This window comes from Catharus ustulatus, chromosome Z (genome assembly GCF_009819885.2).
Source record: "Catharus ustulatus isolate bCatUst1 chromosome Z, bCatUst1.pri.v2, whole genome shotgun sequence".
Taxonomy (NCBI): Eukaryota; Metazoa; Chordata; class Aves; order Passeriformes; family Turdidae; genus Catharus; species Catharus ustulatus.
The window spans coordinates 12,712,276-12,730,974 of NC_046262.2; the positions used below are offsets into that span (position 1 = coordinate 12,712,276).

The window sequence follows — 18,699 nt, forward strand, 5'->3', positions numbered from 1 at the left end:
ATTACACAGCATAGCAAAGAAGAGAATAAAGATGTTGAGGGAAAGTGAAAAAAGGACATGACACATGATTGTATCATCAGTAAGTAAGCCTTGGTGTTTCAGTGATGTCCATGGGGTCCAAAATGTAAATTTTGAGTTACAAACCACAATAAGAAACTCTCAGAAACCATAAGTTCCCTGGCATATTCTTGATGCTACTATGTACCACAGAATATGAACAATTCCTAGCATAAACACAGGATGAACTAAGGCTCATTTTCCCAATCTGTAAAAACAAGCTTGCTGTGTGGCCCATTCCAGCAGAAGACACCCAGAAATACTAATAATTTATTCAGTTCTTTTTATTGATATTTACTTCCCCATATTAGTCTTTTTTCCAATCTTAAATAATTTGCTGGTAAATTGATGGCACTCTTAACCTTCTCATTAATCTACTATGTGTTCCCCACTCTCCTTTTCTGAGAAAACACCACTTAGTCTCTCAAGTCAATAACCTAGGAATTATCATTGACTGCATCCTCCCATGTCTTTACTGACAGGTTAGATCTAAATTCTGAGCATCATTTCCACATAACATTTCTACAGCTTAGGCCCTTTTATCTACATAGCTAGCTAAAAGTCCTCTAAAAAGACTGTTATGTCTCATGTCAGCACCTAAGAAACTTTCCTTCCTGGCTTTGTCCAGATTGACCTGCTCATATCTGTGCAGTATATTATTGCCAGCATTTTATCTTTATCATTCATTTTGACTGGTTATCTTTCTTTCAGTACCACATGTCTGACTTCCCTTCCTTGTCTTTCAAGGCCTTTCATGGACTAACTCAAGCGTAGACACCCTGCTGACCCTTAAACCAGAGAGCTAGGAATCACAAGACACCATATTCCTGTGAGATCTGAGTAGAGCAAGAACATTGTCCCAAAAAGATGACAGTAGCTCCCTAGAAGACTCCCAATTCTGTCTGTGGTTTGGGGCTAAGCTAGTTGTCCCATTATCTCACAGTGCCAGCTTCAGAAACCCTTGCTGGCTTACTTTCTCCCACAGAGAGGACCTAAGAATATTCAGTAGCCTGTTCTACCCCCGCCCTGGAGACACAACATAGACTTAGAATTGACCCCACGCTTCAATTTCATGTAGTCTGTTTGTTTCCCTAGAGCAACTTCACACTCAATAACATAAAGTTATCGAGTATCATATAATGATACAGCTGGAGTATCATATATTCCTGCTATTACTACTTATCATATAAAAATATTTTTTCTTTATGCTTCCCTCTCTGCATATAATTATCAGCTGTCTTTTATTTTAAATTTCCTCAACTATTTGGAATTTACATTTATTTTGTTCAATATTTGTGTAGGACTTGGGACAGAAGAGATGGAGGCTCCAGGAGAGAGTTTCCTCAGTAATTTAAACACTCACCTATTGCTGGCTCTTTCACCAGGGTGTCATTTAAGCTCCAGAGTATTTCCTCCTGCAGAGTTCTGCATGTATCTCTTATGATTACACTGTATGAAGTGTATGGACACTGCCTCAATAAAAATGCTCCTACTTCAGTATTTTTTGTTCAGAATCACCTTGGTTCACACTTCTTTAAATTTTCAGATTCTTTCAGCTGCTGTTGCTTTCCTGTGTAATGCAGCTGTTACTTTCCTTCTAGTCTAAATCTTCCAAAATGAGTGTTGTAGCAATTGAAAATACCACAAGCAGCTGGCACAATGCCTGCTATTTTAAGAGTAGATACCTTCCCAAAGTGGAGCTAAACCAGCACTTTCCGCAACCCCATGACAGGAGAAGCAGATTATCCTGGAACAAGTCAGGAATATGAGCTGTGAATGCTGATGAGTGGTGTGCTGTCATTCCTGGGATTTGTGCAGTTAGGTTGTTGAGCAACTGCATTTCTATCTCAGGGCAGAGGCTGGCAGCAGAGATCCCACCAATATGTCTGCATACAAAGGAGTGGCCCCATTGCACAGAGAAGCCTGGAGCTGTACTATGCTGTGGAAACATTGAAGGGAAGGGCTTAAATCTACTACCTAGGGGTTTTCATGGCCTCTTGCTCAGTTTCCCTCTGTTGCCTTCAGCTTTTGTGCTTACCCCAAGACTCAGAGCAGACAGAAGATACTTTGCTTGCAAGCACTCAGCTTTCACATTGGTGTTTACAGAGCATTTGTAACTTCCACAAGCCATTTCAGAAGTAGAAAGCTGCATACACATACAAAAAACCAAACCAAAACAAAAAATTAAAGAAGGAAATGGCTTTTCCCTACTATCCATTACTGCCTGCACGATAATAGCTTTATCCTGCCAGTGGCTGAGAATCTCCTGTAAGGAAGTGAGTTCCTTCATTATTTTAATGTAATTTGAGTGCACTCAGTGCCTTGCAAAGGCACTTGACACCTCTCAGGAGCAGATGCTAAATGCTCAGTACATTAACCATCTGACTGTTACCCTCAACCTTTTTGACAATAGGGGTTATTTAAAATGCCACATACTGCTGCTCTTAATATTAATAACCCTTCCTTCGACCTTTTCTAAATAATATAAATAACTTGCTAATCATGACTTAGTAATCTTCTGCAAATAACAATGCATGAGACGGACACTTATCTTGAACTTTTTATGTAAACAATAGTCTCTATCTGAGAAACTGAGAGCTTTGCTACAACCTAATTTGACAACCAAAAAATATTCCACTTAATGCTTACTAAGTAGCTTTACAAAATTGTCCAGGTAGTTCTCCTGAGGTTTTCTAAGCAAAACAGAAATTTTTCACTACTAGACTCAGCTTTCTTTTTCATGGTAGACAGAAGAAGTACTAATAATGCATTTTCAAAAATATTTCCTTTTCCATAGAGGAAACAGCTGACAGTGAAGATTTCTTCAAAGTTTGGTAAGTATTTGGAGACAGTGGTTTATTGGTATACAAAGCATCTATAAACACACTGCTGTGGTATTCAAGAGGGCAGTAAGAATGAAATAAACTCTAATTTTCCCAAATTAGAAGCAGCCAGACTCTGTTTGCCCTCAACTATACTTTTGCTTGGAAGGTAAGGTACAAAAAATGAGGAAAGTATTTATGTTGTTTAGTCCAGAAATACCTTAGAAGCTTCTTCTATGTGGACTTTTACTTGGATGAGTATGAAAAATAATGACTCAGAAAAGCCACAAAAAGAATGAGATTCTTTGACATTAATCAATGCATCAATATGCCAATAAACATACGAGGCTGTGGAAATTTACAGGAATTCGTGAACATTAAAACATCTGAATACCTTCAGTGCATTGACCTACTGCGCCATCTAGCCTCGTCTGGAGGACATTATGCCCTGCAATCCACTGTCATGCAACAGTGTGTATCAATCAAGAAGTGTATTTAAATTCTGAGTACACAGCGGAGTACTTCCCTGGGTAAAACACCCTAGTAGGACCATGGTATTTTGTAGCTTGTGTTTCTCATCTCTAAAGGCTTTACAGCTAAATCATAAAACTACCCTTTGAGAAAAAGGCGTGATCTACAAACCTCTATACATACGTCATCAGAGAAAAACCATCATACTGCTAAGTGGCACAATGCAACCTTGTGTGTGACTTACACCCTATGACTTACTCCCCATGTCACCAGAAAAGCCACAACTGGCAGCAGTTCTTTTTCTCAGGGAAGCAGTGTGAAGAAAACAGAACTTTTTTTTTCTGGTTTTGTATTGGATACAGATTTATCTGTACCTGGGACAGTGTGTTTTTGGATTCAGTATGAGAATCATGTTGAAAACACACTAACATTTTGATGTCTGCCAACTTGTGCTTGCCCTAATTCAATTACTTTTTTTTTTGTGTCTCATGCTCTGCCAGTGAAGAGGCACACAAAAAAAGCTGGGAGGGAGCATGGCCAGAACAGGTGACCTGAACTGGTAAGAGCAATATTCCACACCATAGAACACCATCCCCAGAATATAAACTGGGAAATTACCTGGAAGCAGGGCTGATCAGGGTGTAAAGACTGGGTCTGGCATTGCTCAATAGGGGGTCAGTAACTCTACTGTGCATCAATAGGTTTTCCTTGAGTTTTGTTTCTTCCCTTTTTTATTGACTATCAATCATGTATTTTACTGTTTACTTTTAAATTTATGTTTCAATTTTCCTTACCTTAACCTACAAGTTTTACTTTTGATTCTCCCTCCCATTGCATCGGGGGTGGGGGAGCAGAGAGCAGAGTGGGGGGCAGAGCGGCTGCGTGGTGCTTAGCTGCTGGCTCCAGTTACACCACCATGAAGTCCAGCAGAGGCTTGCTGATACCACTTTAGGGCTGGAATAGCTGCTGTGCAAATGCCAACAACCCCCTGATGCATGGACAACACTTGAGAGCGTGCCCATGAGCAGCTCTAATGACATATTCTTTGGGCAGCTCCTGCCTTCTCCCTACCTAATGGTCATTATCAGCCACAGTGCACCCAGTTCCTGCCACCCCACACTCAGGAGTGATTGCTTGATGCTCTCAGTCCATAATCCAGGATGTGCTTCTAATGCCTCCATAAGACAGACTTCTTTAGCCTTGCCTAAGTGCACTGTGCAACACAACACAAAACAACACAACACAACACTGGCCTTGCCACTGATTCTTTTACTCCGTGTGGTAGATAGGAAACACTAAATTTCACCAAACCACTGAGCCTAAGCAACTAAGGAATCAAAGCTGCAATGTTCTTTAAATAATATAGCCAGCCTTCTACACATTCATTGTGCATTCATGATATATCATCTTCTATTGTGAATTTGTGATTAATTTCTAATTGATTAATTACTTATTCATTCACTAAATACACAGTCAAGTTTAAACAATTAATAACATCATTCATGGTGTATAATTTAAATCTAGGCATCTCAGCTTATTGAAGATATAGTACATGACACAAATGTACTTAAAATTACAAGATTTCTCTCTCCAATTTCTGCCCTCCAATTTCTTTAAATTTCACAAATCTTAAGCCAGATTCTACATTTTGGGGAAAGGGAAAAAAGATAACTCATTCATTCTCAGTGGTGGGTTTTTTATTTTCTACTTTGGTACATCTACATCCCTAGTTATATCTGAGAAAGCCTACCTTGTCTTTTGGAATTTGATTCCACTTTCCACAGACTTCCTACTGAACAAGATTTTCAGGAACAAGAACGTTGAATACAGCAATTCAAAACCTGTACGTGGAACAAAACAAACTTTTTTCCATTTGTATCACCAACAGGTTTACAAAGACCTTTTCCAATTCATTTTATTGATTACTGTGAACTGTCAAACAGGCATATAGAAGTAGCACTACCATTTCAAGATGCTACTGTCAGTCATTTATTCAGTTGAAAAACTAAAAAGGAATAAAATTTTCTATACCAGTTGTTTCTTGCAGGCCTGCTTGTTTTCCAAAACTTGAGTCTAAGTGACTTTGCAGTTTCTATCAGTCACATTTAATGGAAACCCAGAGACTTGTTTAGAGCTGTCCCATTATCTCCAATGCTTGACTGGAATTCCCCACACTCATTTTAAATAACTAGTTAAGAAGCCTGACACCATCTAGTTGCAGCAGCCCATTCAAGCTACTAATTGAGATTTTTCCATGTGGTCTACAGTAAACATACCCTGAGACTGTGTGTAAAACAAATAGTTGTCTTATGAGTTAGAATAGCATAGTATTAATTTGGGAAAGTGGAGCATCTATGGAAACAACCTTTTTTTTTTGTAGCAAGCTTCATTTCCTACACTCACCCTTCGGAAAACAGTCCTTTGCCTCAGTCTCAGTCATTCATCATGTCTTGTTGGGAATTGCTCTGTCCCAGAACACGGGAATACTTAGGCTAGATACTTAGTCCCAGAACTTAGTCCCTCTGTGCCACCAGAGGGATTTTTGCAGACAAATGTCATCTCCTGCAAGCTGTTACCTCCAACTGGAATGCTGGATTTGCATCTGAAAGCACTACTGTCTAAACACTGGTATGAGTTCTCTATCTGTTCTTACAACAGCATCAGGGTTCATAGCACAGCAAAAATCTACAGGGAGCCTTCTTCTCCTTCTGAAAATGTCCAACTCCATTATCCATTCAAAAAAGGTAGCTTTCTCTGAACACAGATATGTACTGTATATATGTCCTGAGTAAGTGCCCTCTAATGTAACCATAAAAGTAGCCCTGCTACGACTATAAACAATATTCTGATCACCCAGAGAGAAATATTGTGCTCCTTTTTCATCCTAGCAAATTATCTCACAGAGAAATATCCAACAAATCCAATAACAAAACAAATATGTATCCACCATATTTGAGCACACAGTCTCAATATACAAAAGTGGACAACTACTTTGTTCTACCACACTATGCTGTTTACTCTTCTCTCTTGAACCATGACATCACACTCTCCACGTTCTACTAGTCCAAGAACAGAATGAATTTTAATCCTTGACTCCCACGTGAACCGAGAATGTTTGCTCTTGATGTCTCCCTCTAGACTACCACAAGATGGTAGCAGAGAATTTCTCCCCAAAAAAACCTGAACTGAAAATAACATAAATAACATAAATTATCTCAAGTTTGGGACCCAGAAAATGCATGTTTTTGAGCTTACTCTGTTTCCGATGAGCCAGGAAACTACACAATTACATATTGAGACTCTTAGGGAGAAGCTAATTTCCCTTCTGGAATTCCCATCTAGCTAACCATTAACCTGAAAATCTGAGTACACTTGCCATCTCTACGCCCAAATTCCTTCAAGAACTAGACTTCATATGCACAGAATTATTGCAGTGTGAGAAACATGCAGCCTGAAAAAATGCTTCTGGGGTCAAAAACTAGGTGCGGGGATTCCCAAGAAGCTCCTTCTCAAGAGTATGACTATTGCATGTTGCATGCACTTGTCCTTCTCAGGAAGACATTGAGGCCCACTCTTTTAAAATGGTAAGGCACACAGCCCTTTTATAAAAGCCTACTGACCACAGTGCTCAACCTGAAAGTAAAAAGGATTCCATTCCCTCTTCAGTTGGAAGAAGTTCAAACACAGGCTTGGAATGACCCCAGGGAATGACTAAAGGCACAGATTTAACAGTAGCATAAATGGATACAGCCACTGCCCTCCATTTAAAGCTGTCACTCTTCAGAAAGACACACAAGGATGTGACCTGGAGAGGCAGCCTATTTGTGTCTCATCCAATCCAACGGGACAGAATAGTTCTCAGACTTGATTAGGCGGCATTTTATCTACTCAGAGGAGAACCTAGGACTTTCAGATTCATGGAAGGTTCTGTTCTCTAAACAACAGTCTCAGTGGTAAATAAATGCCTAAATCATGTAAGTAGTTATTAGTTAGTAATGAACCTATTATCTTGGACTGCTGGACCCAACTGCATTTCCAACAACACTACAAAATTTTGGTAGCTTTAGTTTCCAAGTACAGTAATCTCACGAGTATAAGGCGCACCAGAGTATAAGGTGCACTTCCGGGTGACGGCAAATTTCTGAACTTTGTCCATATATAGGGTGCACTGTTTTTTGCAGCGAGGATCTGCATGCAACAAAGTAACGAATTAGTAACAGAATTGCAAGATCGTGGGGTTTACTGGCAGGTGCTCAGTTTGCAAACATTTTTCACAGATCAGTGTAGCCTTTAAACGCAGCCCCAGGTGCCCTCCTTGTGCCGCGGGCCCCAGCACTTCCGCCCGCCCCCGGCGCAGCTGGTGCGGTTTGGCTCACAGCTCAGCCCCGCCACCATGCGGCCCTTCCCTCTCCTGCTGTGCTGTGCGGCTCGGCTCACGGCTCACACTTCCAGGTTGGCAAATTTCCAAACTTTGTCCATACATAAGGCACTCCGGGGTATAAGGCACACTTCCAGGTTCGGACCAAAATTTTAGTCGAAAGGGTGCACCTTATACGTGTGAAATTACTGTAATTTAGGTGGGGAAAAGATTAGAGATTGCTATTAAATTGATGTACATAAATTTGGTTTATTTGACATTGTGGATGAAGGACCACAGACAAAAAAATATTATAGTGAATATTATTTTTGTTTTAGTTTTTGAGCAGGGCTTAAATACTTCAGCCTAATGAAGCTCCAGACCTCCCACTTGACATTTGGGAGAAAATAAAATACAGAGGATCTACAGAATAAGTGAACTTCATTGTATCTCAGTGTTCACTGCAAAACTGGACTTCATGAAAAAAAGCAGACCTGACAAAATTTAGCACAATATAACCATGCATATACATAATGATTTACCAAAATATGAGTATTGGCCTAGTACCCATACTCAACTGTGACGGACAAAAGACTCTCTAACAATTTAAAGTTAGAAAGGATATGTTTATTCAGCACTGGGCAGCAGCGTGGGGTAGCCCCCTAATACGCACTGAGAAATCACAGATGATCAGAGTCTATTTATTGACAAAAGATTCAGACAAATACATATTCATAATACCAGCCCCTCCCATTCCCTGCTTCCTATGATAATTAGCTTGAATGGCTATTAAGCATGTGTAAATGGCTTCCTAAATTAAGTCTGGGGTCATTTTTGTGAGGAGGGGTCCTAAAAGGAGGAAGTAAGGCGAGTCTTCCTCGCCCTGAACTTATTGTATTAATGACAATACAAATGATTTCTGGGGATATTCCAATTTTTCAAAGAATGGGTTTCTGGTTGTGATTGTTCGTGCTTCTTCAGGCCTACCTACCAGTTTCGTCTTTTCCCATTGTAAGCACAGCTGAACAAACATAAGATGACAGATGATCAATCAGCTATTTAAGTTTAACTAAAATCTAATTTTTCTAATATTATGTTTCAATAAGAAGACACTTGAAGTTACTTATTAATTCTAATGTTGGTACTTCCTATGTTTCACTGCTTTTTCATCTAAATAGCAATTGTTTACATAGGGATTTTTGGGCAATTATTAGTTAAAGGCAAGTAATTGATCATTTCTTCTTCATTAACCCCATAACTTATTTATGCTACTGTGATTTTAATTCTTTAGAACAAACCTACACTTGTTACTTATAAGTTAAGATCATATCCAATAATATATATAATATATATAACAACTGCACCATCACTTCTCAGGAACCACAATTACTACTTGATCAAAGTGATAGGCCTGGAGGAGAGACTATTGCTGCAACCAGACAAATTTGTGTACAACAAATCGCAATTCGATACAAGATCAGGCTTTGCCCTTTACAGTGACCTATCACAACCACAATGAAAATGCCTACAGAAAGCTCAAATCTTATTTGTGTAGGGCACTCAGGACGCACCTGTAAAACAAGTGCAAACAATTAGACCATTCCTGCCTCTTACATTTTGTAAGACAATTCAGATTGGCACTGAGGAATCCTAGCTTGACTCCAGGTTGAGAGGCCTATTGAGAAATAGAGTGCTATCCCAATGCAACATGGTTATACAGTTGCAATGACTCCTCTGCAGGTGTAGGATGAACAAAATTACTCCCAGAGACACTCCATCAATATTTATGAAAACCTCTTAGCATTCTGGATGTACTGAAATACACATCTGAGATTGTTCAGTTCAGTGCAGTTCAGCTCAAGAACATTTCTCTGAACTCTTTCACTCTGCAGAGTACAGTAATTTCACGAATACAAGCCGCACCAATTTGACCAAAAGTTTGGTGGAAACCCGGAAGTGCGGCTAATATTCGAGGGTGGCTAATACATGAACAAAATTCTAAAATCTGCCAACACGGAAGTGAGAGCCCGCGGCAGCCCCAAACCAAGCTGGAGCCCAGCCGGCCCCGGCTGAGGTGGGAAAGCCTGGCAGAGGCGGGGCCAGCAGTGTGGGGGTGGGCGGCTGAGCCTGAGCCAGCAGGGCGGGGCAGGGGGCGCGGCAGAGCCCGGGCCAGCAGGGCGGGGGAGCCCGGGAGAACTGGGGCTAGCAGTGCAGGGGAGCATGGCAGAAGCAGGAAGGCCGGCGGGTGGGGCTGCCTGGCAGCGGGGGAAGCCCAGCAGAATCAGGGCCAGCAGCGTGGGAGAGCCCGGCGGTGCGGGGGCCTGCAGTGCCGGCCAGGGCGAGCAAACGCGGTGGCGGTGCAGACGGGAGGGGGCGGCCGGCGAGCCTGGCGGCGGCGGCGGCAGCTGGCCCGCCGGCAGGACGAGCAAATGCGGCAGCGGGGCAGTGCTGATGGGAGAGGGGGGCCAGTGAGCCTGGCGGCGGCTGCAGCACCACCCGGCTGGCCCCGTCGGCAACCATGAGCGGGCCAAGCCTTCCTGGCCCCGCCCCGAGCCAGTAAAGCCCGCTATGCCGCGATCCTGTTAGTAATTGGCCAATTTGTGAAAGCTGCGCACGGATTCTCGCTACGAACGAAAGTGCGGCTAATATTTGGGGTGCGGCTTATCTATTGACAAAGACAGCAATATTGTCGAGGCACCGGAAGTGCGGCTTATACTCCGTGCGGCTTGTATTCGTGAAACTACTGTACTTCAGCAACTTCTGACTATATAGAAATTGTCCCTGTGTAGGAATTAAATCATGTACAGTAAATTCACGAATACAAGCCGCACGGAGTATAAGCCGCCTATCCGGTGTGTTGGCAACATTGATGTCTTTGTCAATAGATAAGCCGCACCCAGAATATTAGCCGCACTTTAGTTCGCCGCGAACTTTCACAAAGTCGTCAGTTAGTAACACAATCGCGGGATCGCCGGGGCTTACTGGCTTACTGCCGACCTCGGAAACATTGTTTCCAAGTGAAAAAAGACACACCCTTTATTTACAAGCCGAAAAAGACGGGAACAATAGTGTGGTCATTTTGCGAGCATTTCCAATGGATCCGCGTTGCCTTTAAACAGCCGCTCAGCCACGCGGGCAGGCAGCTGAGCTCCGAGCGGAGCCACATCTCCGTGCTGGCACAGGAGCGGCCGCTCTGGCCCTCGCAGCCCCGCGGGGGGAGCGGCCGTTGTAGCCCTCGCGGCCCGCGGGGCGAGCGGCCGTTGTAGCCCTCTCCCTGCGAGCCGAGCGGCCGTTGTAGCCCTCTCCCTGCGGGCTGAGTGGCTCCCCCAGCCCTCTCCCTGCGAGCCGATCGCCCACTTCATCCCTCTCCCTGCGGGGAGAGAGGCTCCCCCAGCCCTCTCCCTGCGAGCCCAGCCAGCCCCGTAGCCGCACAAGACTGAAAACACTTTAAAAAGTACAGAGAAATATCACACACTTTTATCGAACTGCCGAGGTAACTCGCCGAGGTAACTCACCCCGATAACAACCCCCGCCCCTCAGTAACGCCGCCATCCACAGGCAGGCAATAAGCTGTTCTCTGATTGGTTCATCGTCGGAACAACGGGAAACCATGGATTTCAAACTGTTTCGGCTCGGGACTGGACTGGTATGATACTAGGTAAGGGCAGATATCACATTTTTGTTCATAGATTAGCCGCACCCAAATATTAGCCGCACTTCCGGGTTTCCACCAAAATTTTTGTCTAATTACTGCGGCTTGTATTCGTGAAATTACTGTACGTGGAACACTGTTTATGGAAAACAGTGGTTTGCTTTACTTTGGGTTTGGAAGTCGCCACCATGCAGTCAGAAAGCAATTAGCAGTGGCTCTCAGCTAAAAAGGAACAACAGTGAAGTAAAAAACATCTGTCTGGGCTATGCACAGCTAACAATCTGTCTGATAAAATAGAAGATGCCCAGGATTTCCAAATGACATGAAGATATGAGGGATCACAATCACATCAGAAAACAGGATTAAGATTCAGAAGCATCTTGACAAGTTAAAAAAATGATGTGTCAAAAGGGAATGAGCAATGTTGTAGCACTAAGCTGAAATAATTAAACAAGAAAAGAGAAGAATTGGCAAGAAAAAAATGACCTGTGACTTACAGAACATCACAGGTAGATCTTACAAAAAACAACATTCTGCTTCTGAGGAAAAGCAGAGAAAGGTAGGAACAGAAGAGTCACCTGTGAGTAAATACAGTGTTAATAAGGCTCCTGTTGAAAGGAGTGCTGTGTCCATGAATTCTTCTTTGAAACTGGTCTCAAGAGACCTATGAATACCAGTGAACACAATCAACATTCCGTAAATCACGGAAAGAATTGAGTTTGTTTAACCTAGAGAGGGCTGAGGGGGTCCTATTATTAATCTTCAACACTTCAAAGGCTGCTGCAGAACAGGAAATAATAACTTATTCTCTATTAGTTTGCAGGTAGAGACCAGTGGGTATAAAGGCCTACCAAGCCTTCTTGAAAAAGAGAACCTTTTACCACTAAGGATAGTGAGGTCCTAGCCAGAGGCTGTCTTTGACTTCTGAGAATGGGAGATTTTAAGAAAAAAAAAAAGAGAATCAGGAAGTGATTCATTCTTCTTTGGGGCTAAAGATGATGTCTTTCACACTATTTTGAATACTATTTAGCAATTGAAAGAACTTCAGATTTTTTAATATAAATTACTAGATTTTAATAAGAGGATCAACACCTCTACTAAACTGTGCAGAAGCTCAAGCATATGATCATTAACTAACTGGAATCAGAAACTCTTGAAATCCAAATATTTCTGCTTCACTTTAAAAAACACATAAAGTCTTTCATTGCATTGGTTAATGAGGAACATTAAACTATCCAATTTTTCTTGTTTCAGGTCTTTGATTCAGTGCCTGACAAAGGGAATTGTGTTTTGTACCATATTTTTGCAGGTTTTTTTTGGTTTTCCTTTGAAATGGTCCTGGTAACATAGATAGCATTGTTCCAATGGCTTGCTTTCTTCCTGAAGGGTGGAAAAATAAGAAAATTACCTTTTTATTACTCATAAGGGGCAGATTTACTGCATCATGTAATGTACGTGTAGAAATTATTAATATACCAACAGCAGTGGTAGATATTACAAATGATGCAAGTAAGTTATGTAGCATTACAAGAACATTGTGTAACAAAGACCTCAACAGAGAAAAATTAGTTTTTGATGCCAAGAAACTACAAGCATCTGACATATAAAAGAGGAAATACTTTATTTTAGGAACAGCTGACACTAAAATATGGGAAAAAAAGAACTACCACCAAAGGTATTAGCAAAAGTGAGTTTATTGAAGTATGTTGTAAAAGTGCAATAATCAATTGCACTATAATCAATTATAGCAATAATCAATTGAAAGGTTCACTGTATTACTGCACAGAGGACATAACAATGACTCAAAGCTGCCAGTACAAAAATCAAAGCTACCAATACAAAATCTTTGTGCAGTACAACACATGGTATCTGTCAGTTACTGAGGTTCTGCTTTTAGTGGGAGGTCTCTGCTTTGAAGAGCAACTTCAAGAGGCGTCCCTGCTCAAGGGGAGATCCCATGCAACCAGCTGCTTAGCAGAGAGAGCTTGAAAAATGCTCATTTATGCTGACATATTTCTAGAATAAAGTGGTTGGCTTGTAGTCAAACTACAGACAATACCAACAGTATGTGTGAGATTCCTTGCACCCACAACTTTCTTTGTTCCTTGATAAATGAGTCCTGGAAAAGCTACCTGCTACACATGATCAGTGACCCAAGCTCACATGCATCAATGCTTATTTCTGTCACTCTGTTCCTTTGTGTATTTTTATAGAACAGACTAGAACTAGAGAAGTTCTTTTCCTGGTTAAGCTCTAGGTCTTTACCTTCTTTGGAGCCTGTAATAGTTACCCTTAGTTTGGTTAAGGACTTGAGTGCATTTCTCACAATTGGTCAGTTTGCTCAGGTATTTTAGCCAGGTACAGAGACTCTGCAAGAAGAATACACATAACTGAAAATAAAGCAGTTAACTATTGGCTAATAGATAGAAGAGCTAGCTAGAGTTTAATGAGCTGCTAGACAAAGCATTACTGTACTCACCATTCATGTTAAGCTACTCAAGAAGTCTTTACTGAGCAGGCAGGCATGAGTCAAAAGGCTAAGGGTCACTTCCCATGGCTCTCTGGAGAGGAATTTCTAACTTGCAGACTTCCATCAACACTTAAAACACAACACAGGGGTTCACAGTTAGTCCCAAACTAGACTGTCTAGCTTGACCAGTCTTCCCCAGGTTATCTTTACCTTTATGATTTTATACCTTTTCATGCTGGTACTTTCCCTCTGAAATCCTTGAACATCAACAATTTCATGTCCACAGCCTTACTTTCAAAACTCTCTACAGATGGCAGACTCTCATAGCAGTCTTGATGAAGGTCCTGCAGGTGTGTTGTGTCAGAGATGAGCTTTGGACACATGTACATAGGCAATAAAACACCCAGAAAAGTGGGGTGAAACTCAGTGTTGTTCTCACAGACACAGAGGGTGCCAGGCTGGATAGGATGCTTTCTAGGTCTTTCCAAACTACATTGCTATAACCAGGTGTATATAGACAAGTTTGGTACCTGACTCAGGATTTTAAATTGCCTAGATTCTGTCACACTTGACATACTGAGCTTCCAGGCTGTTTTGTGAATTTACCTCTGTCCTTCTCTTTGCATTTCAGGTTTTCCTGCTCAAATACCAGGAACTTGACAACTTGCTTTTTAAAACAATTTCTGACCAGGCATGAAATTCCTTATAGGCATTACTCAATAACTCTTTAGGGTCTTTTTGGTTCTAATTACTACCTTGAATATTATTTCTAAGTAGCAGTGAATTCATATGTTCATAAGGAAGCATTCAAAGGATAAACTAATACACAGTTCATTCTGGAATTTATGAATCATGTTGGTCAGTGAAGGTAACATGAGAGACTGTTGCTGCTACCCAAACAAAGAGGCAATAGAGAGCCACAGCATGGTTGAAATTATTCAGAAAATGCTAAATATATTGATAAATCTATCTCCACTAGAGACCTAAAAGAATAAATATTTTCAAACACAGATGAGAGTGCTCAAAGCACAAAAATTAGTTATTATCTTTAATATAGTATATATGAAGATTTTCTACCCCACATTTTATTTATTGTATGCAATTCAAAATCTACTTTCAAATATGCAATTGATAAATTTCCAGAAAGCTTAACTAATTACACTGTCTAGATATATTACAAGAAGGAACTTACTAGCATATTGCAGAGACTTGTTAACAAATATAAGAAAAAAACAAAAGCTAAAATTTTGGCAACTAATCCTAGACATCTGTGATTTGCATTTGCAGTAAAACTTAGCAGTTAGACGACCTTCCATGAGCGTATTGCTCTGAATTCTGAAACAACAGTAAATATCCAGCTGTGGTGCCTCCAGACCACATGCAGGCAATGAAAAATGAGTGACCCTCTGTGAAAAGTTCAGTTTATATGACTCACAAAACAAGCACAGGAACTCTGTGGAAGAAATAGATGCAATTATTCAGAATACAGTTCTGAAGAATAAAACTATCCTTTGACTAGAAATCATTTGCTTGACTAAAAAGCAAAACCATCATAAGAAATTGGAATGCCTGACTAAGGAACAGGATGTTACTTGGCAGAGGGAAGTATGAGACATCCCTGAAATACAACGAGGCGAGGAACCACCAGCTAGACAGCAGTTCAGAAGAAAAGGGTCAAGGTGCTGAAATGGACCACAAGAAAAGTGTATGTTGGCAATGCTAGGCTAGTACCAAAAAAATGGCAAACTATGTATCATGAGGTATAAAAATATGATAGCCTATAAGGTTGAAAAACTATGCAGATCATATCCCCCTGATAAAAAGCAACCAAGCTTCAATAATTTGAGATAATCCAGAGGAAAGCAAGGAAAGGCGTTTCTTAATAGGCACACTAACCTAAAAATCTAAAAAAAGAAAGCGACAGAAGACCTGTTTTGTGTAGAAGTGCTACAAACTGGAAAAACCTTCACCATGACTGTCCTGGAAGGCATGAGAAATAACTTTAAACAAAACTTTCTCATGGCTGCATCAGAAGATGTCGGGCAGCTTTTGGCACACTCAATGAGACTGAATGAGACGCTCTGAATGAGACCAGTCATATCGGGACTCGCAAAAGAAACATGGTCACCTCTGGTCTCCTTCCATATTTTTATGTGATTTTTTTTGGGAGTGAAGAGTTACCTTTGTGAGCCGACCTGACTTGACGCGGTTTGTGTGAGGGATTCCCTCGGACAGTGCCTGCGGTAATGGCAGCGCACCAGGCTGGTTACGGCCCAGCCGCGGGCACCGGGCACTCCTCACCCGCCCGCCTTGGGGCCAGAGCGGACACAGGGACCTGGGGCCACGGCACCGGAGATGCAGGCGGCCTGGGATCTGCCCGCTTGGGATCTGCAACGCGTCCATTCCGTGTCCCTCACGGTCCCGCTCTCTGACCCCGCACCGCGCAGCCCTGAGGCGCCTCGAGGAGGGGCCCACGTCCGCGTGCCGTCTTTGGGAGCGCAGCCAAGGGAACGGGCCGCGCTTCCCGGGGCGGGGGGAAAGTTCCCAGAAAAGGCTCACCCGGCTGCTCGAGGTGGGAGGAGGCACCGCCCTGCCCGGGGAGGGGCCGCCGAGCCGCTTCCCGGCACTGACGGGGGGCCGGCGAGTCCCGGCGTGCGGGAACCCGGCCGAGCCCGGCCGTGCGGGAGCCGCGGCGGCTGCAGGTGAGTGATGCCGGTGGGTCCCGTCACGGAGCCCCGCTCCCTCAGTGACCCCCTCCTCTCCGCCCGCCCTCGCTTGGGGGAGGCTCTGCCTGCCCAGCTGAGGAACACCCGCATCTGCTACGCTTGTTTTGAAGCGCGACTTTACTTTGAATTTTAGCACTTCTGACGCCTTGTCCACCCTTTGCCCGCCCGTTGTCCCGTGTTTTGCAGGCTGCTGCGGGAGGGCTGGAGCGGCGCCTCGTACCGCATCTCGGTCCTCCGGAAACCCGCCAGCATCGTCGCAGACCGATGAATTTAAAAGGGCTTCGTGACCGTCTTCTGCTTTCAGGATGCCAGTGCTTAGCTACAGCATAAAAGCTGATGATTTGACCAGCAAAAATTACCTAAGTGGGGTACCTCGTGGGATGAGGATGCTGCGCCTGCCAGAGGTGATTAGGGTTTGGTTTCAAGGTCTCCTGTGCCTGCTTGCTCAGAAATGCGAGCCCAGACCTTTAAATCTGGCGTCATACAGGGAAAACTTGTTGTTCTCGCTTTCTTTTAAGCAGCTAAAATCCACTGCTTGATCTCAAGGCCGTTTGAGTAAACAAGAAAACATTAATTTCTGTGTGGTTCCTGATTTTTTTTTTTTTCTAGTTTGAATATATTTTTGGCATAACGTTTGTGCCTCTTTTTATCTAAGTTTTGTACCAAACTCCAGCAGGCCAAAACAGATACATCCTTGCAGAGTTACAAGTAGATAAGACCTGAGAAATTGCTTCTCTACAGTTGCTGACATTTCTGATAGGGCAGGAGTAGTTTTACCAAATTCATTAATTGTTTTATAGTTTTAGATCCCATTTTCCCCCTATTTCAACAGCTTATTTGTTTGGATGCTTGTCTGTGGGACCGTGAAGTAAATGTTTTTCTATTTCGCAGAGCTTTTTAGAAAAGCAACAGCATGCAACAGAGCTTCCTGTTTATCAAAACACAGGAGATAAAACTACCCCTCAGTGGTCAAATTATTACATGTGTATCAGACTTTAATTATAGAAATTACTTTCTTTCTTGCTTATGCAGCCTTTTAAGCTTGTTGCTCAGCCAGTAATTTACAAGGACTTATTAGGAGCTTTCAGTGTCTTTTACACGGATGTATTTTGTGTACTCAGTGTAATTGAAACCACCTTTAAATTGCTTGGGAGAAAAAAGAGAATATCAGGAGAGCAGAGGCACTCTGTGTTGTAGAGTCTTTGTACAAATCATTGACTTAGGGCCTTCCAGCTCCTGACAGTTACCTAGTTACTCTTTATTTAGGAGACAAAACCTGCATCAGGAGGATTAGTTAGCCTACCTGTACTCTGCTTACTTTCTAGGAGTACCTCTTGGTAGGCTCTTGTGGGTAGAGTTTATTAGATTTTGGCACTAAAATGTCACTTATGGTATCAATCTTGTGTTGTATGGTAGAAACTTGGATTGTGATTCTGATCCTCAGTTTGTTTATGAAGTAGAAAGAATAACAGCATAGGATGATCAGTGTTATGTATCTGATTTGTCTTATTGACAGTCTTCTGTGTCTGGTTTAGAAAAAACTTGTTCAGCCCATGGTGTTTATATGTTGGTATCCACATCTAATACTCTCCATTAAATAGATTACTTAATAGATTCTGCAACTGGAAACATTTATGTTCTCAGCCTGTGTACATACTCAGGTTCATTTAAGGATTTAGCTTGTGTCTTGCAGCTGTTTTAAATAAGCAAAGCAAAAGGCATTGTGAAAACAAAGTTGTATTAAGTATGATTTGAAGTATGTGCCTTTAGGAAGATTGCTACAAAACAGATTAACTCTGCTTTGACTAGATGTTCATAGTAGGGGCTTCCTTTCCTTACACACACTATTGTTCCAGGGGCTGCAACAGTATGTGCACAGTATAGCTCCAGCTCCTAGTCGCTGAATTATGGTGCTTCAGTGACTTTGAAGTGGTGTTTGATGAAATGTTAATCTTTGCTGTGTTTACTAGGTAAATAATGAGAATTTCTTTTTAATTTCATCCATGGCATCACAAAAATGTTGTCTTGGACTTTGGGGATCGTGTAAGCCAGCCTGTAGCTCTGAAGGAGAAATAGTCTACCTGAAGATATTTGTTTAAAATATTCACAGACCACCTACTTAAGGAAATTTCATTTTCTCAAAG

At 42.1% G+C, this 18,699-nt stretch overlaps 1 protein-coding gene across 3 annotated transcripts in view; it reads left to right on the forward strand.

Annotated features, from left to right (window-relative positions):
• The first annotated feature begins 16,470 nt into the window (after positions 1-16,470).
• The window catches only part of OSMR (oncostatin M receptor), a 33,933-nt gene continuing 31,704 nt past the window's right edge, over positions 16,471-18,699 (forward strand). For 2 of the 3 annotated variants that reach the window (XM_033085187.2, XM_033085186.2), the window contains exons 1-3: positions 16,471-16,531; positions 16,742-16,959; positions 18,608-18,699. Coding sequence is in view for 1 of the 3 variants with exons in the window: in XM_033085185.2 (XP_032941076.1) it covers positions 16,861-16,959 (99 nt within the window). In the remaining 2 variants the exon portion in view is untranslated. The remainder of the gene's footprint in view (positions 16,532-16,741; positions 16,960-18,607) is intronic. The other variant, XM_033085185.2, reaches the window with a different exon arrangement.